At 44.0% G+C, this 23,631-nt stretch overlaps 2 protein-coding genes across 2 annotated transcripts in view; one reads left to right on the top strand and one right to left on the bottom strand.

Moving 5' to 3' along the window:
- T265_03482 (hypothetical protein) overlaps positions 1 to 1,884 on the top strand; it is a gene marked incomplete at both ends in the record, with an annotated part of 7,039 nt that extends 5,155 nt beyond the window's left edge. Inside the window, one exon of the mRNA XM_009167982.1 lies at positions 1,762 to 1,884. Coding sequence (XP_009166246.1) covers positions 1,762 to 1,884 — 123 coding nt within the window. The remainder of the gene's footprint in view (positions 1 to 1,761) is intronic.
- The window catches only part of T265_13267 (hypothetical protein), a gene marked incomplete at both ends in the record, with an annotated part of 38,196 nt that overhangs the window by 1,073 nt on the left and 13,492 nt on the right, over positions 1 to 23,631 (bottom strand). The window contains 7 exons of the mRNA XM_009168016.1: positions 125 to 309; positions 1,809 to 1,851; positions 1,971 to 2,046; positions 2,451 to 2,526; positions 4,539 to 4,688; positions 4,778 to 4,894; positions 8,220 to 8,644. Of these exons, the coding sequence (XP_009166280.1) occupies positions 125 to 309; positions 1,809 to 1,851; positions 1,971 to 2,046; positions 2,451 to 2,526; positions 4,539 to 4,688; positions 4,778 to 4,894; positions 8,220 to 8,644 (1,072 nt within the window). The remainder of the gene's footprint in view (positions 1 to 124; positions 310 to 1,808; positions 1,852 to 1,970; positions 2,047 to 2,450; positions 2,527 to 4,538; positions 4,689 to 4,777; positions 4,895 to 8,219; positions 8,645 to 23,631) is intronic.

Here is a 23,631-nt window from a genome sequence, read left to right as displayed (position 1 = left end):
TTTACCGGTTGATTTGATCTGTGGAGCGAAATTTCACTTATACCATTACATGAGTGTTCAGAAACTCGTAAAAATCAATCTTATTGGTTAGATTACACAACACCCCATTGGACAGTTTACTCACCTCAGTGCCAAGCGCAGGCTGAGCAAATCCAGTGAGTGCATCTTGAGCAAGACTTCTCGATCATTAGCCGTAAGCGATGAAAATCCCGGGACGAGTTCGGCGTAGCGACGAAGTTCGTGCAGTGACTGCTGAAGCGCATTGCATAACCGCACCAGGGATGCATTTTCCGATCGGTTACAGGACATCTGTTGACAACGAAAAAAACGAAAGGAAATTCATGTAAGTCGTGCTAGTGACTGCATTCAAAACCAACGGATGGTGAATTTTGTTTGAATGAAAACCGATGATGTGGGCACCAAGAGTAACATCCGTCATACTTCATTTCTCCTTCTGACCTGCAGTCTCACCCCCTCCTCTGCGTCCTCGATATCATCGTCATCCTCGTAAGAGTCATCACAACCGACATGCTCTCCCTCAGGAACATCGTCAACAAATTTTCATTACTGATATTTCCGAGATAACCTGTTTGTTAAATCAAACTTGGAAGAGCAAAGATTTGGGCTTTCATACCAAGCGCGGCAGAAGTATTTTACGCATTCCGAGCATTTCTTCAACCTGGTGAGAATCTGTTATGCATAAGGTACATTAGAGCGCTTCCTAAGCATGATATGAGGGCGGAAAATTCGAAACTCGCTTCGATCTTTCAACAAACATATACTTTGTAACTTACAAAACTTTCCAAAGCATGAAATGAGCGGCAAGTATAACTGTGTACTCCTGAAGCAAGACTACTCACAAGGTTGCCGAAAGCCCCTTGACAACCAATGACCGAGTTCACCCTTCCATTTCGGGGCATCAAGTGAGCAATGTTCCCGAGTTTTCGTCAACTCTACCTGAACCCAAATAGCACGAAATTCAAAGAACTACACTAGTGTGCACATGAAGACTCAAACGAACTCCAGCTGGAAAATATGATGAGCGAAGAATTCGGCTTGGGATCAGATCAAGGCCAAATTTGGTAAGCATATGAGTGCAGTACTGCGTCCCTGTGGATTACGGTTGGTACAACCGGTGAATATCTGTCCCAGCTTCAAAGACAGTCAAACCATAGGATGACCAGTGTCGGAAAATTCCAATAGTTCTGTCCTGTTTTCCTGCGTATACGAAGCTCTCGATCAGCCAAAGTTTGAACAAGATCGTTGAAACCATCCCGTATCTGACTTCAATTTCGCAGTGACACAAGGGAGCCAAAATGTATGGTGCACGGACCCGTTTTGAAAGAAACTACTAGTAGTTTTCTTGACGAAACTATACCGCAGTATCTCTTTTATCGTACTGACTGAAAAATGAAGGGGCGTGTATGCAGCCCATTTAGTTGAAGGCCATCGTGAATAGATGAACTAGATGAAATAGATGAAATCCTGTAAACTTTCCCCTAAAAAACAAGCTACTGGGCAACGTACGACGGATCTTCGTCGTCCACATCGTTCTACGGAGAGACTTTCAAATGGCCAGGACAGTGCGGTATTACTCATCAAAAACTAACATGTTAAAGCCAAATATAAAAAGAAAATGTTTCAGAAACAGATTATTCCGATCAGACTCAAGTACTTCGTTCCTTGAGATGAACCCTCTTGAACAGAATTCACCGCGTACACATCAACTTCCGCTGAACCAAAAGTAGTCACCGTCTTCAGTCGAATACACTCATTTGCAAACAAATTTGGTCTTGCGAGAGACTCACCTGGAACCCAGCTGAATCGCTTGTTTGTGATGTTCTCAGGCAACTAAATGTGGTGCACCAGGCCGCCTCATGTTAATCCTCATGATAATCGAGATATGATAAATGTGTATTTGTAATGCACTACTCATAAATAAGGTTGCTGAAAACTCCTCGACAGCTCACGACCGGTTTCGCCCTTCTTGGGGCTCATCGGGTAGGCGCAGCTGAGTCCCCGAGTTTCCGTCAACCTTATGTTTTACTTGAAACCAAATTGCACGAAACTAGCAAACAAATTTGGTTTTTCAGGGGACTCACCTGGAACACATATGAATCGCTTGTTTACGATGTTTTCAAGCAAACGAATGTACTGCACCAGGCTGCCTCGTGCTTTAGTTGGCACGACGTTCAATACATCGCGATAGAACCTAATGAGTAGTTACAGTCTTCATTTTTGTTCATTAAAATCCTCAAAGCAGGTATTCTAACGGCACCGGTATAGATCCGTGGCAAAACGTTCGTCAGTAATTCATTCACCCCCTAGAAACAAGCCTTTTTCCGGACGCCATCGAAGAGAATCTTAGGGTAATACGCTCATTTGCAAATCAATTTGGGTTCAAGTAGAACATAAGGTTGACGGAAACTCGGGGACTGCGATGCACCTACCTAATGAGCTCGAAGTGGAGGGGCAAAACCGGTCGTGGGCTTTCGAAGAGTTTTCAGCAACCTTGTGAGTAGTTTCCTTTATGAAAATGGAAGCTTAGGGTCTTATAACTTCCAGGGAAATCTAAGGGGTGAATCAAAATGAGGGTGATTCAATCCAGTCAACGTCCCATTCGTATGATTAGTGCGCTATCAAAACAGTTTTTGTCTCCTTTTACAACTCTCGCAGAAAAAGAAAGCCAGCAACTTTACCGCCTTTTGCAGGCAGGTGTCAGCTAAACGGGTACCGGCATGCAACCAGACGGGGCGCGCACCAAAAACACAAGGCGAGCCCATGACCCTTATCCCGGGCATAGTGCTGTAACACATTTATTAGACATACACACAACACAGTCCACATGGAAACTGTGTGGTTAGCGAGCGATTGATGCGCGTATGATCGTTCTGTTTGGCCAAGGTAAGTAAGCAGGCTGATGATGATGAAGTGTGTGTGGGGGGGCGGGCAAGTTGAGAGGTGATTACGCCACCGTGGGTGGTAAGCCTTATTTGCGTCGTTTCCGATCATTAGGAATGAATACGCACAATGTCCAAGACAAATAAGCCACGCTCGATTTCACTTGCCAGAACACCATCCCATGCGCACATGGTCGCTTCGAAGGACTGAGGAGCTGTCGGATCGATGACCTTGTGATTCTATGGAATGTGGCCTGAGACTGTAGGAAAAACGGAAAATATCGCTGTAGTGCCTGCTATCTGTGAATTTCTAACAATACACGGTATTGTAACACGGTATGATAGATAAGTAAGTTGGAAGACCTTCAGGCAGTTTGGATAAACAAACGAATGAATACTCGTCAGTGAGTCTCTCCTCGGTGTTTATCAACTGAATGTAGAAAACTCATCTGAGGGAGAAGGAAGGGGAAGCACTTTTTCTTACAGAAAAATCATAAATAAAGAATAGTTAGGTGCCTGCCGGGAAGGGAACGGACACAGTAATGTGTCACTTGAAGGCTCAGTGGTTAGAGAGCGAATTTACTGACCAGAAGTTCCGTGGTTCGAACCCGACCGCTGCCTCTCGACTTCCTCAGTCTAAGCTTGGACAACCTGGCAGTGTCCCAACCCTCATGCTTCGGTATGACAGCTAAGCAAGTGAATGGTGTTACAGCTGAACGATTTTTCTAAAAATATTTTACGTGTTACTTTTACTTTATCTGTTCTCCACTATGGAAAGTAAGACGCTTGCTTGGCCACAGTTCCGGGCGCTTTACTTTTAGAGGTGCGGACAAAAGTTACGTGACTCCAAACGCTTACTTTCTTTCGAAAATGGGAACGAGGTATCAAGGAAACAAGGAAGACCAACAGAGCACAGTTTTAATGGGACTCATTAAGTTGGTGGGTGGTGTTGGAGAGGTAAAAGTTTAGTTAATAATTCCTTGTTATTTTCCGCAGAACCATGCCCAATGATGACCAGTTTAAACAGCTGGGAAATCAGATCAAATCAATCAGTCAATCAAGCTGGGCAATCAAATTGTCCAGCTCAGCGAACAAGCCAACGACCATCTACGCTACTTGAGCTACCAACATTTCCCTTTATATAGAACGCTTGGAAATTCCTCCCAAGTGTGGAAGCTGGCTTCACTCAGCTGTTGATGAATAGCCAGATTCTAGTTATGCGGGATGCACACACGCACTGGCATTGATTAGGCAGTTAGACGCCCGCAGCTCAAAAGGCAATTTTGATCACGTGATTTCTTCATGTTTGGCGTATCGTGGGTTGTAGGAGTGACCGTATTGGTTTGTTCGTTGTAGCTGAAAGTAAGCGGGGCATCTAATTGGCGTTGAAGGGATAAACATCTATTTTATCATGACAGATGAGCAGACAGTTCTTTAAATAACCCCAGGTATGAATGAAGAATCTTTACGGAACGATATGAGCTAGTGATGAAGATGATGCGTAGGAGGACCGAACTGTGCGCGGACTGGTCTGAGTTTTCCTCATTTTAATTTTATTGTCGAGGTCCATAGTCACATGACTGAACCGCTGTATTCGTGGAAATGAGTCAGCAAAAGGTTGGAGCTCCAAGCGCCTACGCATGACTCCCCTGAAGAGGCCGTTTTGACAATGTGGCAACGAGTGGCTAATTCTGAACCAAATTTGTTTCCAGATGAGTGCATTTCGCTAATTTTGTGCAATTTGGTTTCAAGTAGAACATAAGGTTGACGGAAACTCGTAGACGGCACCTACCTGATGAGCCCTAAGAAGGACTAAATCGGTCGTGGGCTGTCGAGGGGTTTTCAGCAACCTTATGAGTAGTGCATTACGAACTTACGTGTACCGCGATATCTCGAAGATCGTAGTGACTGAAACATGAGACGGCCTGGTGCACCACATTCAGTTGCCTGGAAACATCACAAACGAGAGATTCAGCTGGGTTCCAGGTGAGTCTCTAGCAAGACCAAATTTGTTTGCAAATGAGTGTATTTCGCTAATTCTAAATGTTGTTCATTGATGAAATGCTCTTTATTGGATGCAAACGATGCCTCGAGCAGTCTTTCTAAAGGGAAATTCTAACCGGCAAAGGAGCGGATGCGGAAAACTTCTCAGTCGAAACCTGAAACTTCCCAGTCGAAACCTGAATATAATATCGATGATCTTCCTGCGGTTTCGACACAGCACCTGATCTCCAAGCTTTCAATACAACGTCTGATGATGGTATGAGAAAATCTGGGAAGTTTCAATGATGATTTCGTCCTGCTGGTGGAGACAATCTGCACTGAGAAGCCACGGGGCACTGTATAGCTGTTTCGTCTCCATGGTGACTATGAAGCTAGTGGTTTGAAGGCCGTTCGGCCCTGAGTGACTGATCACCAATGTGATTAACTGGCAACTTGAACAGTGCAATTAGCGCTGTATCTTTCTATACATGCTAATTCGACAATCCGTAGTATCTGACTGCTGACTCCGTCCAGCGCCTGGTGCCTGGTGCTCCAATTTAACGTACACACACACACAACCTTGACCTATTTTTGACGAAAACAATTCCTTGTCCGTATCTAGGTTCATTTTGTGCAAACATTCCTCGGTTTGGACGTAAAACCTCAAAGGAACTTTCTGACGCTTTCAACTCTCGTTCATGACAGGGAGACGACAATGCGTACTTTGCAAAGCCACGGAGTGAGTGTTGCAACGTTTATGCAACAGTGGCCACCAAGTGACACTTTCAACTGTCTCTGACAGGTGGAGGTGTAATGCCCGGCAGTGTCGGCAAGAAATCGGTCTTCGAAAGAGAACTTGGCTGGAGCGTCTAAGATGGAGTTTGGGACCGTGAGGATTCTGCTTAGAGGAATTATCTGTTAGCCACACGACCGCTGTTGACTGGAACAACTTTTTTCACGAAGTTTGCGCCTGGTGGCTTNAACGCTAATAATTCGCCGTAAACCCCAGCAGGGTGAGTCCTTCCCCAGCAGTGGATTTTCAGAGGGGTCTGCCGGGAAACTAAAGAGGTATTCATTTATGCAGTGCCAGATGGAACTGCGGTCACTTTGATGGACACAATCCAGCACTGCATCGCTCCCGGCTCAATCATCATCTCCAATATGTGGGCATCATACCGAGGAACTAAGACGATTATTGACCTGAATTATACTCATAAAACGGTTAATCATACCGAAAACTTTGTGGATTCAACGACTGGAGCTCACACACAAACCATCGAACCTCTTTGCACGTCTACAAGATGCAGAATAGACGCCAATGCGTCACACACCGATCTTTAGTGGACAGCTACTTGTGTGAGTTCGTTTGGAGGCAAAGGTACCCAAAATGATTTTTTTCGTGTAAATTATTAATGGCATGTCTCAACTTCACCCTCTTCAATAAAAACTAAGAGTACAAATTTCATATCCTCAAATCTTCAAATCTTCATATCTTCAAATCTTTTTTGGGTGGCGGGGGTTATCTGAGAAAGATCTGTTGCTAGTACCTTCAGGCCATTAGAACTCACTTGTCGTCATCTTCCGCAAGGCAGCTACGATGAATTTATTCAAACCTACACTGTGTTCAAAAGTTACTCGATGTAATCCCGAATGTATGCTATAATCACGTGACTAACCTCCTCCTCTTGTAAACACCATAAAAACCCATTTTCCTACTATTGGTAATTTAGTAAAGACGAGCTCGTGTAAGGTGTATACCTGTGCCAATATCTGTATTCTAACTGCATTTCTGAACTACTGGAGAGATAAAACTGTTCCAATGCATTCCTGAACTGCTTCGGACTTAGTCCGAAATCGATCACATTACAATGTTCCACGATTGCTGCATTCATGGCAAGCGTTTCCCAGGTCACTATGCCCTGCTTCCATTCACCGTTTAAATTTACACAATTCAACTCACTTGGTGTTACTTTTAAAGCTTGATTGCACTTCTACGCATATAAGTGGTCCTCAGGCAGCTTCTCTACCCCAAGTTCACTGGTGATATGAAGCATGCAGTTTTGTTTTGTGACCAATGGCCGAGTCATCTTGATACTCTTCCTTTCAAAACCTGATTTTAATAAGGATAGATTAATGTACATCTGATTATGTCTTCGACCTTAACCTCGGTAGAGCGACTTTAATTGGCTGTTCTCACCTACACTCCTACTCATATAGTGCTCGCTACTTTGAAGCACAAATGGTTGTGGACATTGACCAACAGTGTTTGTCTTACTTTGAACACGATTAGCCATTGCCCTCTTTCCTCGTTTTTGCCAATTTTTTTGGCAGTCCACACAGTCCATTTTCGGATTGAACAAATACGTTTTCAGGTTCCGTATTGGGTGCTATTAGTCCTGTCCAGAAGACTTGCTCTACCGACCTAAATTACAGCATTGTCTCGAAATGTCTGCCACCGTTCGTCGTCTCCAGAGTGCACTCGGTTTTCTGAGTGTGGGAAAGGATCTGCCACATTGACCAACAGTGTTTGTCTTACTTTGAACACGATTAGCCATTGCCCTCTTTCCTCGTTTTTGCCAATTTTTTTGGCAGTCCACACAGTCCATTTTCGGATTGAACAAATACGTTTTCAGGTTCCGTATTGGGTGCTATTAGTCCTGTCCAGAAGACTTGCTCTACCGACCTAAATTACAGCATTGTCTCGAAATGTCTGCCACCGTTCGTCGTCTCCAGAGTGCACTCGGTTTTCTGAGTGTGGGAAAGGAATCTGCCAGGATTTTGCAACAAAAAAAACCCCATACTCATCAGGGTTGACTAGGCTGACTCCAGTTCAGACCAGACAAACCGTGAGATCTGGGCAGCAATGGACAGTCAAAACATGTGTTTTGCTGTGTTTTCTCCGTACGGTTTGTGGAACAACAACTGTGTCACCTTTTCACCTCGCCGATCATCTTGCTTGCTCGCGTTTGGGCATGAACCTCAAGAACATGTGGTTCCTGGCTTTTGGTCATTTGTGGCGGCGCCATTAGGGCAGCGTCATCGCGCACACACAGCAGGGTGGAGCCGGTCAACCGTGTTCGGAGAACAGCAACGGAAGACAACCATGCACTGATGAAGAGAATGCCCTATTTTATCTCATTATGATGACTTGCGTTAGCGAATGCTGTCAGCACGCTTGATTACGTCAAACACTTGGTGTACAACCGCCAATAGGCTTACTCCCCCACCCCCGAACACGTAGAGACCAACATTAGATTTTGGACAAATGGAGGTTTTCCGTACAGAAGCAGCTGTTTTTGAACAATTTTCATAAAAAAAGCACTATTTGACACTAACCTCGCACGTATCCATGGTCAGGCTTTTCCCATGATGATCTGCATCTCCCTGAACAGATTCATCATCAAGTGTTGTAAAATTGACTGTCTCGTGGTCCAGGGTGGAAGGCAATGGACCAACCATCTCATAGGCCTTTGTCAACATGGATAGCAGAGTGACCGTCGAATTGACCGAAGTCGATGAACTACTGATACGGTGGTTGTTTGTACCAGATCCCGAGAGCGAGTCTCCAAAGCGTCGTGCAATGGATGAGGTGTGATTCACTGGAGCCATGGTCTTCCTCATCGAGTTGTGAGTTCCCGAAGAAAGATATAGGTCTGATAGATGTCCGGGATAGTTGCTCCCGTATGTGTGTTCATTCAATTGACAACGAGCTTTTGATGACAACCGTCCGCGGCGTCCTTTTAGGCTGTCTCTCCGGACAACTGCGAGGAGTGAGGTAGTTAGAGAACAAATCAGTTTACCTCTGGTTCCAGGCAAATATCAACAAGAGTAGGCTCATTTTTCCGACCTAATTCTTTAGAGCTAGTTCATCCTTATCTCTTCTTGGAGTTCTGAAAACTAGGCAAGCATGGGGATTTGCCCAAGACTTGGGCACAGAGACGCTCAAATTTGAATCTAAAAAAATCAATAACGCTTTGTTAAAGCCCGCGGTCAGCACAGCAGACTTAAAGTATATGATGAAGGCAGGAAGCTTTCATGTTCTTACGTCGGACTATGGTAGTTGAAAGTGAGTTGCTTAGTTTACACCCAACGGGATAATGATTCTCTTTCTGTATGGAATCTGACAACAAGAAAGTTATAAGACCTCTTGTGCGTCAGTTACACCTTAAGAAACGGTCTAACTCTTCATCGCCTCCAAGGCATATTGTCTGTGTAATTTAGAAAGATACCGCGGATGGAAGCAACTTTACAGACTTTACGCCAATGAGTTAAGGAAGTGATTTGCTGGACATTCAACTGATGGGTGTCCGACCATGTCACACCTCCAGTCGGCAACTGCACACGTGATTCCTCATACCTGACGTGTCAAATGGGCCCACACCCAAAGACTGTTGGGTATCTTGCAGATGTTTTTACGATAACACAAGGACTAGTGTCTTCCAGAAATCCAAAACATGCGTGATTTCCAAAGAAATTTGGTTCCATCACACTTTTAAATCTGCAGTTTATCGTTCCAAAGTCTGCTTCCGCAGTTAAAATAAATAAAGGAAGACAGCCCACCTGATTTCGGCATCGGTGAGTACGACATCCGAATCCTTGCTCCATACAATCCGAACAAAAAACAGGAAGGCTGACTGAATCCTGGTAACTAATTTTACATAGTGAGCCCTAAACCAGGTAACACTTCTGTTATATCTGCTGATTCGTCAATCTGTGGTATCTGCTGCCGACCCGCTCCAGTGCCTAATGCCGGAGAAAAAGACTCACAGAAAGGAACACAACCGCTATATTCCGAACAAACGAGTGCGAGAGCAAAATTTACAACGGCTCCACGCTATTCAAAAGGGGACTTTCTGATATCGGTCGAGGATGCCTGATGGGCGTTAGTGAAAACCCATCAAGATCGATCGTGTCTCTGTGAAAAGCCTGAACGCGGATCACATTCGGTCGTGCTTCTGTGGCGTGCAAGAACACTCATCAGCTTTTGCTGAATTGATTGAATGATTGACTGGCCTGGATGCTTGCCGGCTTTCTTGTTGACTTTTCGGTGGAGCAGTAGGTTCCGGGCGTTCTGAGGTTGCTTTCAGGACTCTGACCTTCCTGATACCTTCAAACGGGTTTTCGGTTAACATCGATCAATCCTATCGCTTACAAAAGACGGTGCTTCGTACTTTACCTAACGGCACCCCGAGATAACCTTGATACCACAAGTTTAGTTGAGAAACATCGTAAGGAAACAATTCTTTCATAGAACATTCAACACTCTTGTTCCCAGAGGAATGGAAAAGGCATCGGTCTAGAAAAACGAAATGCACAACAGTCGAGTCATAAACGCAGAAAAAAACAATTTTGATCTAACTGCATAGAAAATATGAACTGTCCATCCTAGAGATTCGAGCTTCGATCACGCGCCCGGAGCATACGTATTAGACACATGACACCGTTTTTTGTTTCTTCAGTTCATCTTTATCGAACGTGTTTTTTCTTCTGCACAGTCAGAGGAATGTCGAACGAATAGAGATAGGGGAATCACAGTTCCTTGGTGAACCATACTACTAATTGGTTCACAGAAAACTCTTCGACAGCCTACCATCGGTTTCCCCCATTTTGTGGCAGTTCCGGAGTTTTGTTCAACCTTATGTTTCGCATGAACCCAAATTGTGAAACACACTCATTTGTAAGCTAATTTTTTTAATATGGAAACTCAGCTGAGTGCCAGTCGCTCGCGTATAATATCATTATAAAATGAATTTTTGGCTTCTGTGTGGCACTTCACATACCCCCTACCGTCTTATACTTCAATCGGTTTTCCTGACAAAAGTGACTGTGCTCACACAAGCCAACCTGGCAAGGGAACACCTTTCGGGGGCACAGTTTGGTAGGGGACCCCGCGTTCGACCGACTCAGTTCAACAGCAAGGCTAGTCAGGATATACCGACAATGTGCAAGAATATGGGTAGTTTATTGGTGACGTGCCCTCGTACGGTGACAAAAATTGGTGGGACTCATCAGCGCTTACATGACTAACACATAGATACGAGTTCAAATCTTGGCGGACAATTTGACTGCTGGTTTGTTCCCTGAACTTTGCAAATCGATTGAGCAAATGGATCCTACAGATCCTACTTTGTTTTGCCTCAAACCCCGTACTTCAAAGGCATGGGACCTGACGCGACAATACGACTTCACTGAAGCATCAGATTGAACTAATCATACCTCCAAGTTGTATACCTTGCAATAACCTGAGGAAGAGAATCGTGGGAGCAGTCTTCAGCTGTTAGACGCACGAAACGACGTGGAGGACAATTAATCAAACTGGGGAACTGTGATAGTTCCAGACTTAGGTTTATATCTTCTTGAGTTTAAAGCATTGATTTGGAATGAAATTCAATATTGTAAATTTGGACATTGTAAAAAGATGAGTTTTCGAATAGTATGCACCTGTCTGGGATCAAATCATGAGTCGTGAAGCACATGAGATAGAGAGGATGTTAACTCCATATTCAAAAGGTCAAAGCATTTTGAACGGTTTTACTGGCCTGGCCAATAAAGAGCCTCAGGCTGAGGCCTACGTTTTCTGTCCGTTTTAACCTGTTCTCGACCAAATGATTTGTCCAAAATTGAGTCAACTGAAATTTTTGAGCAAATGAGTTACTTCATCCGTGGTTAGAATTCCGCTAGTTTATGTGGAATAAAGATTGAGCGAATGCAAAGTTGTTAGTTCAGGTTGTAAGTTCGCCAATTTCGTGCAATTTGGTTTCAAGTAGAATATAAGGTTGACGGAAACCCGGGGACTGCGCCCACCTGATGAGCCCCAAGAAGGACGAAACCAGTCGTGGGCTGTCGACGGATTTTCAGCAAGCTTATAAATAGTACATTACAGATAAAGTTACAGGTTGTTGCACGAAAGCTGGTTACTTTGTCCTCGATGATCGCAATGTAATCAGACATCATTCTGCTGGGCTGAAGCGTGATGAAATGGAGAGCAGTTCTGATCAGAGGCGCATGTTCCTCGTCGTTTCCGCTGCGAAGTCATTTCTCAGCTAATGCGAACTAAACAGTTACAAGCCATTGGAAACCAAAGTAAATATCTCCCTTGCACAGAGTTTCTGTGAACTGAGCATTCTCAAGCGTCTTCATGGACTTTTTTCAGACTTTCTTTGGATATTAAAAAGTAATGAACGAAAACTTTAAAAACGGTTCCTTGATCATCGCCGTAACCTTGACCTTCCATCAGATGCGGGAGCGGAGTTTGGTCATCAGAGCTGAGCATGCTTCATCAGTATTGAGCACGTTACCAGCACTTCCTCAACTCATCGAGTCCACCCGAATTATCCAAGCTTAGAAAGGGAGTACCTTCACCCCCTGTTGAAGTGAGTTGATGATTATAACTAAAAAATGAACTTCATTTATAAAATCGTACAAGTAGTACGGTGGTTCGGATGGAGATTTCTCTGATGAAAGGTAACTCTGTACTTGTCTCTCGTTCTTGATTGGAGGTCGCCTTTGTTTAAACATCGGACATATACACTCATTTGGATTCCAATTCGGTTTTCAGCAACCTTATGAGTAGTATGCCACATCATCCTACGTAAATAATAATACGGTCATAGGAGTGAGATGTGAACGACGCTCTAGGAAGTTGCATGGCAATTTTCTAGTTTCATTGTCGTACACATTGGTGAACGAGTGGTTTATCTTAAACATCCCAAACCGAAAAATGGCCTGAACTCAACTCAACTTCGAAGGATGTATTGACGGACAGCTTAATGAACAATAAAGCTCGGTGTTTTTTTACGTCCTTGTCAGCAGATACAACTTTGTCCAACTGAAATCTTCGGATGAAAGCAAGCACGATTCGTCCTATCAAGAAGCCTTTGCGGTATGGGCGGAAGGGTCAGATGAAGCACTTCGTCGAATCGCAAGAAGTGCTCCAAACACGGGCGTACTGAACTCCAGTAAGAAGGTTACCCCAAGAAATAGCTCAGTTGATGCAAGCGGGTGCAGAATATTGATCTATTTTTCAGTTTCACATCACTCTCGTTTTGAACAGTCGTCCTCCTGTCCTGGCGCAAATATTCATGTGAATCCACACCAAAGGGGGAGAAGCACTGGATTCGAGTTTCGCTCTTGTTAGAGCTCATCAGCAGTGCATATCCAATGGCCGTGCCGGGGTTTGAACTCCAAACAACTGACATGCGAGGCGAACGTGTTACCGCTATTCCACCAGCGCACGTTGGACGCATCTGAATTCTCAGGTCTGAACGGGCGAACGTGGTCGCACTTGAGCGATGTGATTAGTATGCCCGATACGACGCTCGATCATCGCTCTAACAAGAGCGAAACTCAAGTCCAGTGCTTCCCCCCCTTGGTGTGGATTCACATGAATAACTGCGCCAAGACAGGAGGACGACGACTGTTCAAAACGAGAGTGATGTGAAACTGAAAAATAGATCAATATTCTGCCCAGCAGTTTGAATTATATCTCCTCTTTTGGGTGTTCTGATGATAATAGGTAACCTCAATGTTTCATCATACTTATAAAAAAGTAGGTCTAAACACTAAGTCAGTACTATAGAAAGAACCGTTTGGCAAGGGCACTCCTTTGCACCGCATTTTGGTTTCCAAAAAAGGGTCACCCAGATAAACCTTTCGTTTACGATGTTCTTTAAATGAATGTACTATACCATACAGTCTCGGTTTTCAGTGAGTAGAACGTTTGAGATAATATGCTGCATAGACGTGCTATATTACTGATGAGTTCCAACAAGAATGGAACCGATTATTGGCTGTCGAAGAGTTTTCAGCAACCTTATGAGTAGTGTGTTGCCCCTAAAACTGTTTGGAACGCAGTGGATATTTGCTGAGTGGAAAAGGTAGGATCGTCAACCACAACAGGCTTAACGACGATTGCCTTTTTAAAGTTTAACTACAGTCAGTTCTTTGAAATTCCACTCAACTGACTGGTCTATTTGAATTCGACGTAGTACCTGTCATTTTTTCAAACCTCAGTCATAGCTAACTGATTTTTTCGGCTATCTAGACTAGAATGCGCAGCTCAGAGAAGGTTTCGTTGCCTGACGTGCTTTTGGGGATATAACAAACATTGGCAGCACGTTCTTGTTGCCATCGTGACATTTGTCACAAAGTTACGTACCTAGTTCCAGGAAAACTTAAAATTCTGTAAGCCATAATCATCATTTTTGAAGCTCAACATTCACTCCTTTGCGGCCGCTGTCGTAATTTTCTATTGAACTCTTCCGTAACCAAGTTTATCCAATCCAAAGGCCTCAATGACGTTCTTAGTGATCTGCTGTATCCAAGTCTCCACCTTTTACCTACCGTGTACACCGAACCACTTGGCAAAAATAATTGCTGCTCCTCGTATCTCATTTTCAGTTACACCGCGCTGCCGATAGTTTGTCAGATAGGTGGAATAACCTTGGCGGCGGCAGGATCATCAACATCAACTCCGTCCCCCCCCCCGCGCGCCCCCATCGTTGACCGGCTTGAACACCGACACTTTTAGTAGCGTTGGTGCGTTGTATCGGTCAGGCATACATTTGTGCGTTCACAAACACACAGGCCTCGGTTTTGATGCATCGCCCAGTGTACCACTTGGAGGATAAACAATGACAACTCTGGTTGATGATTTATTAGCATTGTGTCAGTAGAATCTGTAAACTTTACGACATTCGAAGTCTTCCAGAGTTTTCGTACAGGGGGCGGGGTTGCGGTACACACAGATGGAAAGACCGATTGTGTAACTAAGATGAGCAAGGATTTTTCACACTTTTTGCGTTAGTGCTTGCGTGCTCGCGATATATCGAAATACTGTTAGCTCAGGTGCGTTAATTGGTTGAGGACCTGTTCATCAAACTTGAGAATTTGTTTGCAAACAGTTCGCCACCCATTGTGTGGAGAAGACTGGTGACGAAACGTTTGTGCAAGCTCGACGAACAGACCAGCAGTCACCTGATCAGCAACGGGGATTTTGTTTGCAGACACTGTTGCACTCGTAATCGGTCTAGTCCCTTTTCATAAAGGAAACTACTCACAAGGTTGCTGAAAATCCATCGACAGACCACGACCGGTTTCACCCATCCACTTCGGGCTCATCAGATAGGCGCAGTCCCCGAGTTTCCTTCGACCTTATGTTCTACTTGAACCCAAATTGGACTATTTTCGAGAAATACACTCATTTGCAAATCAATTTGGTTATCACGAGAGACTCAACTGAATCTCTCGTTTATGATATTCTACAATTGAATGTGCTGCACACAGGCCGCCTCATGTTTCAGTTGGTAAGATATTCGAGATATCGCAGTATATTTTCATAAAGGAAATTACTCACAAGGTTGTTGAGATCTCTTCGACACCCCACGACCGGTATTTCTCGGTCCAGTCCCTCTTAATATCCGAAGACACCTCTGGATAATGTCGAATGTGTTTATCCAGATATCTTAAGTAATTCGTGTATACATGAGTAACTTGGGCGATTTTATTAACGGTTGATCAGGTGACAGTTCACCTGTTTGCGGAGGCTAGCAATTCGCTTGTAGACGTTTAGTTACCGTTTGTGAGGATATCATCTAACCATGGAGATACGCAAGACAATACCTGCGCAATGACGATGCCTTTTCGAAAGCTGACGATGCGTTCGAATGCCCGATGTCAAGCTCGGTGAACAGATCAACTGTCATCTGACCAGACGGCATCATTTCTTACTGCTTTGTATTAAAATCCAAACACTATGAGTTAGGAAACCGTAAACAGCGTGTAAAAATACGACCCTGAAAAACAGCATAGGGCTTTTTTTACCCAGCTCGATAAAGCTTCCTGCAATCCTTTTGACTTCAACACTTGAACTCTGTTTTTTCAGGCCAATACGATTCTCTAAACGGAATCGGTTCGGATTTACCTGTAGTTGGTTTTAGTAGTTATAAATAATAAAACAAATAAATTAATTAATTAACTAATTAATTGAAATATGATTATTTTGCATCTTGTGAGCTAATATCGGTGGCTTATTTGCTCGAAAATATCAAAGCTACTGACGGGAAATCTTCTTAGTAAACTGTTTTATTTTTGCATAAGTTTTACTCGACAAACATTGTTTAAATTAAATCCACAAAATAATGGCAATAGCCGTCATGACATTGCGGAGACCCGTCTACCAGGGAGGGGAATTTATACCCATGGGGTATCTTTTTTAAGTGTGTCATGAACGCCTTTTACTGGGTATCCTTAAAGTTGAGAGCCCTGAATTTTTTGCCGTTCAACTGGATTCTCAGATACCAGAGAAAACGCTGGAAACTTTTGATGTACACTTGACCACGTGAACATGATTCAGAGTGCACATCATTTAGAAGTGTCTACCTGAAAAGTTTACTTCCGTATGGGGGCTACTTTAGGCAGGTACCATGCTTGTGGCACTAGTTTCTCTGTTTCTGATTGCAACGGACCTTTGTCCCTACATCCTCAGATTTACTGATTTCGCCCCAAAGTTAAACAAGCAATAGTTACTTTCCGGAATTCTCTGAAATCTCCGTTCATTTTCACACAACTGATTACCCTCTTAATCTGTTCTAAGAAGTCGTGAACTCAGAGAGAACAAAATCTTTCAGATGGAACACCTCACTGCCATGCCACCAGAAGGAAGCACAAGAGCTAGGATACTGCCAGGTTACTCAAGCCTAGACCGGTGAAGTAGAGAGGCAAAGGTCGGGTTCGAGCCGCGGACCTTCGGGTCAGTAAATTCGTGCTCTAACAGCTGAGCCATCTCACCCTCGAACTCAGAGAGAGTAAGAAGTCAACACTATACAACATACTATTACGGTAAGCAATATTCTCATGTTGCGAGCAAAAGGAACCACTTCAGTAGAAATTAAAACTTCCCCCATTGGCTGATATTAAAGCGCATCAGCTTGGTATGCAAGTACTCCACAGGTATTCGGACTGCTTCACCGTGACTCCCACCGTCAAACTGTCTACTGAACAGAACCTGAAGTCACCTGCGTTTGTCGTTCTCATCCTGGCTATCCGGACGCTCTAGAGTGGCCACAATTACAGACCATCTGTAGGTTAGCCACGTAAATGAATAGTACAAAACCAGGTGTTTGGTGTATAGCTGGGTGGCCAGATTGAAAAAATTTTGACCTCGTCTGAATGAACACAATGACCATCGTTGCTTCTCTTTTGTTTACTGCGATGGTCGACTGTGATTATTCCTCAGTCTGAGAACTGCTCCGTCAATCAACCGAGAGCCAGTGATGTGAGTTCACTTAAGCTTGTCAGTAAACGATCGATGAAAACCGAGTGGCATTTCCTACATTATTTAGCTATCACAAACAAACCTATGAAAGAATGGACCACCACACAGAAGGCTGTTAACTGAGGACTGCTCCTTCTTGACTTGACGCTCCGACCTCAAACCTGTCTGGGCGCAACCTCTTACACAGCTCACACGCATGTCTCCACGCTTGTTTTGCGACTGGGTTACTCGTACCGTTCTGACTCAGCTAAAGATTTTGCGACCAGCGCAGTACCCATAATTTTCTTTGTGGGCAGTGGGCGAGCTAAACATTCTTCGATGACTGAATTCATCTCGTATCTTGGGTCCTGATTCGGATGTCTGAACATTTTTTTCACGAAGTCACTCTTCATCGAAGGTGACGCTGGACCATTAGATGAGGTTCCTTTGAACGTTAAAAGGTTTGTAGTGTGCAGGGAGTCAACCTGACACTAAAGTGTCCGAGAGAGAGAGAGAACTAAAGAGTGTGAACCTCAACATATGAGACTATCAGAACACACTTTGTCCATGACTGTCCAACAATTGTCGAAACACTCAACACTGCCCTGATTAGCCTACCTTATGCACTTCAGTTTCTTCTCTAAAGCGAATAAACTTACTCGTTTTTCTGAAGGCGCAAAACTATGAACCATTCTCGATAAATACACTCAGTTGCAAATCATTTCGGTTTTCACGAGAGACTCAACTGATTCTCTCGTCTATGCTATTCTACAACCGAATGTGCTGCACATAAACGAGAGCTTCAGTTGGGCCTCCCGTGAAAACCAAATTGATTTGCAACTGAGTGTACTTCCTGAAAACTGTCCAATTTGGGTTCGACCACGACCGGTTCCACCCTTCCATATCGGGCTCATCAGGCAGGCGCAGTCCCACAGTTTCTGTCAACCTTGTGTTCTACTTGAACCCAAATCACACTGTTTTCGAGAAATACACTCATTTGCAAATCAATTTGGTTTTCACAAGAGACTGAACTAAATCTCTCGTTTATGATATTCTACAACTGAATGTGTTGCACACAGACCGCCTCATGTTTCAGTTGGCCATCGAGGAGTTTTCAGCAACCTTGTGAGTAGTTTCCTTCGTGAAAATATGAACCATTCTATCTTTTCGCCCGTATGGAACGATTTACCTTAATTTAGCCATGAAGCGATACAGCTGTAGGTAAAGTCGATAGCTTGCCTGACTTGAAGGCTAATTGGTTTCCCCAAAATCTTAGTGGATCATCTGGTAAGGGAATCTCTTGTTGAGCGAAAACTACGTTAATGATCAGGTGATTCTGTCCCTGATTCCGATTCAACCAGTTTGGTTTTGACCATTTTGTTTGTCAGAAGTAAACCAACTAGCTATTTGTTTATCCTCAGATCTCCGTAGTAGGGTTGTATCACAATGCCCGGCGAATAAAAGCAACCAAAAAACATGTGTATATCAAAAGACCACTGCCAGGAACTGATCTATGGGGCACACAGAAACTTTGTTTACGCGAAATTGACCAGACTTTGCTGTTATTTTTATGAATGAATCTGCTGAGTATTATTAACTTTAGACGCTACTGGCGCGGTTTTGAAATTTTCATTTATCTGCATACCTAAGTGATAGCTAGTTTATAATTTTCATTCATTTTATCTTGTTTAGGTCGTTACCAGGTCATATCAAACAATTCGTTAACTTCTAAACATATGCACTGTTCCTGCTTTCCGTAGAGAACGCCGTTCTCCTCTCCAGATGTCGATGGTGCATGGCGCTGAGGCCCGGAGTGTGGAAAATGCTAGCCAAGTGATAGTCGTACAGTTAGCCGCTTATCCGATGCCTTGGTTGCTGGCACTTTTGGGACCGTTTCGGACTTCCAAGAGCATTGATCAGCTACTCTATTAGGAGCGAGTAATACGTGGTGCCGATAGTGAAGTTTCCTAACTTGGTAACGGTTGCTTAGTATCAGGAAATGTTTTAACCTTCTTCTCTGTCCTACAACAGTTCGTTTTCCGTAGTGAACTAGGAGTCTCCAAGTCTACATTCATTTCATACTTTTGCCGTCAACGATTACCTCACCACAAAACTGGCGATATGGGCGAAACCTTGAGACATTACTTACGGGAGCAAACAGTCATTAATTCGATCTCCAGAGCTCTTTGACGCGCATTTCTGAGTATCTGGAGAGGATACTCATAAGGTTTTCACAATGTGGACTGTATCTATACATCTTACAAAGAATAATGCTCCTTTTTGTTTAGGGATATATATCGACTTAGATTTTTGCTTGAAGGCACCCGCTATCAGGGGTCTGGGATGTGAAATGCCAGGTGGGCATGATACAAATTCTTCACCGGCACGCATCTGCATTATCGCGCTTGAACGGTATGATTGGTTGGCTCGGTGACTCGAGCAAAGACTCAGGTGTCGGTTCAGATTTCTTCTTGTAAGTGAGCAGCTCTGTGCAGCTTTTCAACAGATATTCCGTTCTGTCAGTAACACCAATCTTCCCTGTAAAGCCGAGTATTGTACAGTTGTTTTATCCTCCTTGGGAATCATCAGTAGTGTGCACCCCACGAAATTCCAGGCCAAACGTTTGAATACCTAACCGTTTCATCCTAATTGAGCTATTTGATTAACCCGCCAGTAGATTAGTGCCCTGACCTTTAACTGTTTTTCGTAGCTGTAGGCTGCGTAGAACTGACAGTCGCATCACTCTGTGGATCATCCTCCGAGGCGCCGGACAATGCAGTTACCCTCCGCACAAGCGTGAACAGGCTCATCTCAAGCTTGCGCTGGTGAAGTAGCCTCGCGTCAGATGGGAACGGTCAAAATCCCGACTCACTCAAGGATACGTAACCTGATGGGTCCCGTTGAGAGCGAAATTCCTGTTCACCGCTTCCCGTCTCTATTGTGTACCCATGAGAATAACTACGCCAGGAGAGGTGGACTGTTCAAAGGAGGGTGTTGTGAATGCAGATTCTACGCATCACTGGGAAATCTACGGCTGATCACGCAGTTTCAAAATGATAATCTGGCGAGTCATAACGAACAAAGCTGACGGCCCGTCCCGTTGCCCTCCGATGAAAGCTACTTTTATGGCACTTATGTATCCACAGCATTGGATCAAACGAAGACCGAATTTTGAAGAACGCTGTAAAATGTACCGTATACCATGATAAGAGCCTCGAATGTGCGATCCATCAGTCATCCTAGATCTTGATGTTATATTGGGGGTCGTCGAGCGCCACTGGTGAGCCATCAGTTCAAACTCTTAATATGCTGCATTTCTGTACTAAATATCTCCACAATATACAACGATTCAAAGTGAAGTTCAGGTCCAACTGAATTCCGTGGATATTCCTTCACTGAGTCAGCCAAATTGAGAGGTGAAGGGGAAAACAACCGCATTGACCTCATGTGTAGGAGCCGTAAATCAAAAGGCCATCGTTTGACTTCATCTACACCGTTTTCATGAGAGGCGATTTGATGGCAAAAACCCAGCAACAAATCAATCTATACCTTGTGTGAGTGCGCCGGATGACCTTTCTACACAACAAGCTTCAGAAAGTGCAGTGCAAGATGATTTGTTCGTGTCCTTCATCATAGCAGAACCTTTCCTTACCAGAAACCAACAGATAGAGGAACCGTCTTAAACTACTCATCAGCACACCCAAAGTCCGTGCACGCCGGTATTGTCTCATCGATGCTTCGTCGAGTCAGATCACTGTGCACAGAAGAGATCGACCGAACGGCAGCTCGAATCGATATTGCCAACAAACTTCAAGAAATAGGACACCCAGTGAGTTTGCTTAGGCGTCAACTAAGAAAGCTACCGGCTTCAGCATCTAGACCCAGTAAGGGATAGATTGGCATAGCAGTCACTTCATATAAAACAGGAACATAGGAGTTCATTCGAAAACTGTTGAACTTAGCGAATATACACTCATTTACAAACTAACTTGGTTTTTCGAGACCGCTGAACTTAGCCAACATTTGAGTAGCTTTTCAGAAGGGAAAAACGCTACGCTCGGTTTTGGTGCATTTGAAAGATACCTTGCCGGTTGAAAGGACCAGGGACTGTGTGTATAAAATCAACTGCAACGATTACGCTAAGGTTTATATAGAACAAACTGCCAGGCACACCACAACGGCTGATAGCCGAGGCGGTGGAAATCGCTAAGCATCACAGCGTGAATAGGATCGAGGGGGTGGAGCTAGCGAGCGTATGGAAAGCGGTCTTGGATAAGCCGAGTTGACACGTGACGGTGTGGTTGTCAATCCACGTAGGATGATTAGAAAAAGCCGGGGGGTGGGGTGGAAATCCCAACCCGACCAAGGGTCACAGCATCCCTCTTACACAACTGTCTTAGCACTAGCTCACCCACACAGACTGACAGAAGGTTCAAACGAAGTTCAAGAGGAACCATCAAATGAACCGAACCAGAAGAACTACACTTTAGACTGAACCCAAGCACATGTAGGTTTCCCCACCGACCCAACACTTGTTCAACCACTGTAACACACTAAAATACCTCGGCCGACACCCAACAGAGATTTAGCTTGACTTAGCTGATTGGTTCTCCTTCCGCCTTAAATCTCGATCAACCTCGGAACCTAGTCACTTGGCCTGACGAAGCTTTTGCCCAACTTTAAATCTACCGATTGTCACCAAACGTTTTCAAAAAAAGAACCTTTCCTTATTAGCTTTCTTCAGAGACCTCCAACACGGATCGGGTTATTTTTATGGTCTTCTCATCACTACAAACATTTTTTGCTTTCGTTAAATGTCAGTAATTTATTGAATTTATTTGCACTGCAATGAACAGAGAACCAAACCCCAGTCCAAGCCGAATAAGCAGACCGGTGTGGGGAGATTATGGGACTGCGCCTACCTGGAGAGACCCAAGAAGGGCGAAACCAGTCCTGGGCTGTCGAAGAGTTCTCAACAACCTTGTGAGTAGTTTCCTTTATGGGAATTATACTGCGATATCTCGAATATCGTGCCAACTGAAACATGAGACGGCCTGTGTGCAGCACATTCAGTTGTAGAGTATCTTAAACGAGAGTTTCAGTTGAGTCTGTCGTGAAAACCGAGTTGATTTGCAAATAAGTGTATTTCTCGAAACCAGTCCAATTTGGGTTTAAGCAGAACATAAGGTTTACGGAAACTCGGGAACTGCGCCTACCTGATGAGCCCGATGTGGAAGGCCGAAACCGGTCGTGGTCTGTCGAATAGTTTCCAGCAACCTTGTGAGTAGTTTTCTCTATGAAAACTCGTTACTCAGTATCCCATAGCCAAACTGTTTCTAGTTCTACCAATATAAAACTGACAAACGAGTATTACTCACAATTAACGGCGCCAGATTTGTTCTCAGGCCATGTAAGACCTTGACTGAGTCAGAGATATTTCTGCTGACCTGTGAGAGAGATGTATAATGGTAAAACACGTTGAATGCTCATCACCCCTTTTCATCTGAGGTAGCACGTGCCAACACTTTTAGCTTTGCTTGCAAGGAACATACAAGACAGCTAGACGAACTCTTATTTTAGTATCTGCGGTGATCTTCTAATTTCAGCAGTTTTATTTCACACCTTTGTTCCCACTGCGGTACCCCAAATCCGTAGTACGACTGTAAATATATTTCAACACATGTACCTTACACATAACTGTGGTATCGATTTTGGGTAGACCCAGCTGAAGTCTAGCCAATTAGAGCCTGAGAATGTTGTAGGAGCAACCAGCAATATAACTTCAAATGTTGAACCTGACAAGCAACTTGCGAATCCGATTCATTTATTCATTGTCTGGAACAGATCAAGCAGTCTGGGAACCGTGAATCGTCTCTCTGAAGTTCCTTCAGTTATTAAATGTTTTATGTACTAGGGAGGCGAACCTCTAACCTCAACCAAACTATGCTGAAAAGCCCAGAAGCACTGTGCAGCTCTTTCATCCTTATTGGGAATCATCAGCGGTGCGCATCTCACGAAACTCCGGAAAATTCTCGAATCCGCGACCTCCTGGCTATGAGCGGCTGATCAGCAGTGTGATGAACTCGCTGATGATTCCCAATGAGGATAAAGCTGTCTAGCCGTTCAGTTCCTCCTTGTAGGGAGGTATATTGAAATTTGTCACAATGGATGTCACATAAACGGACTGCTAATTTTATGTGGGACGAGGAGAATACTTACAAATAAACGAGTAGTTAAAATCAGCTAAATCACTCCCAAATTCTTGATCTTCTAAGCACATCGCTATAAAAATTTCAGTTTCACCATCTCCCTGATCCACCGATAATTCGTCCTTGAAAAATGTTTTTAAAGGGTTGGAAAAAATGTCTCTCAACATGTAAAAATTGAGCAGGGCGACTGAGTGTTTGTTCGGTTGTCTTCATTCGAAACAGCTCGTCTCGTTTGTTCATTAAATTATAGAAAGAACAAATGAAGTTGTATTGAACCTGATCTGAT

This window comes from Opisthorchis viverrini (genome assembly GCF_000715545.1).
Source record: "Opisthorchis viverrini unplaced genomic scaffold opera_v5_50, whole genome shotgun sequence".
NCBI classification, from domain to species: Eukaryota; Metazoa; Platyhelminthes; class Trematoda; order Opisthorchiida; family Opisthorchiidae; genus Opisthorchis; species Opisthorchis viverrini.
The sequence above is the reverse complement of the archived record's forward strand: the minus strand, read 5'-3'. Positions and strand labels throughout refer to the sequence as shown.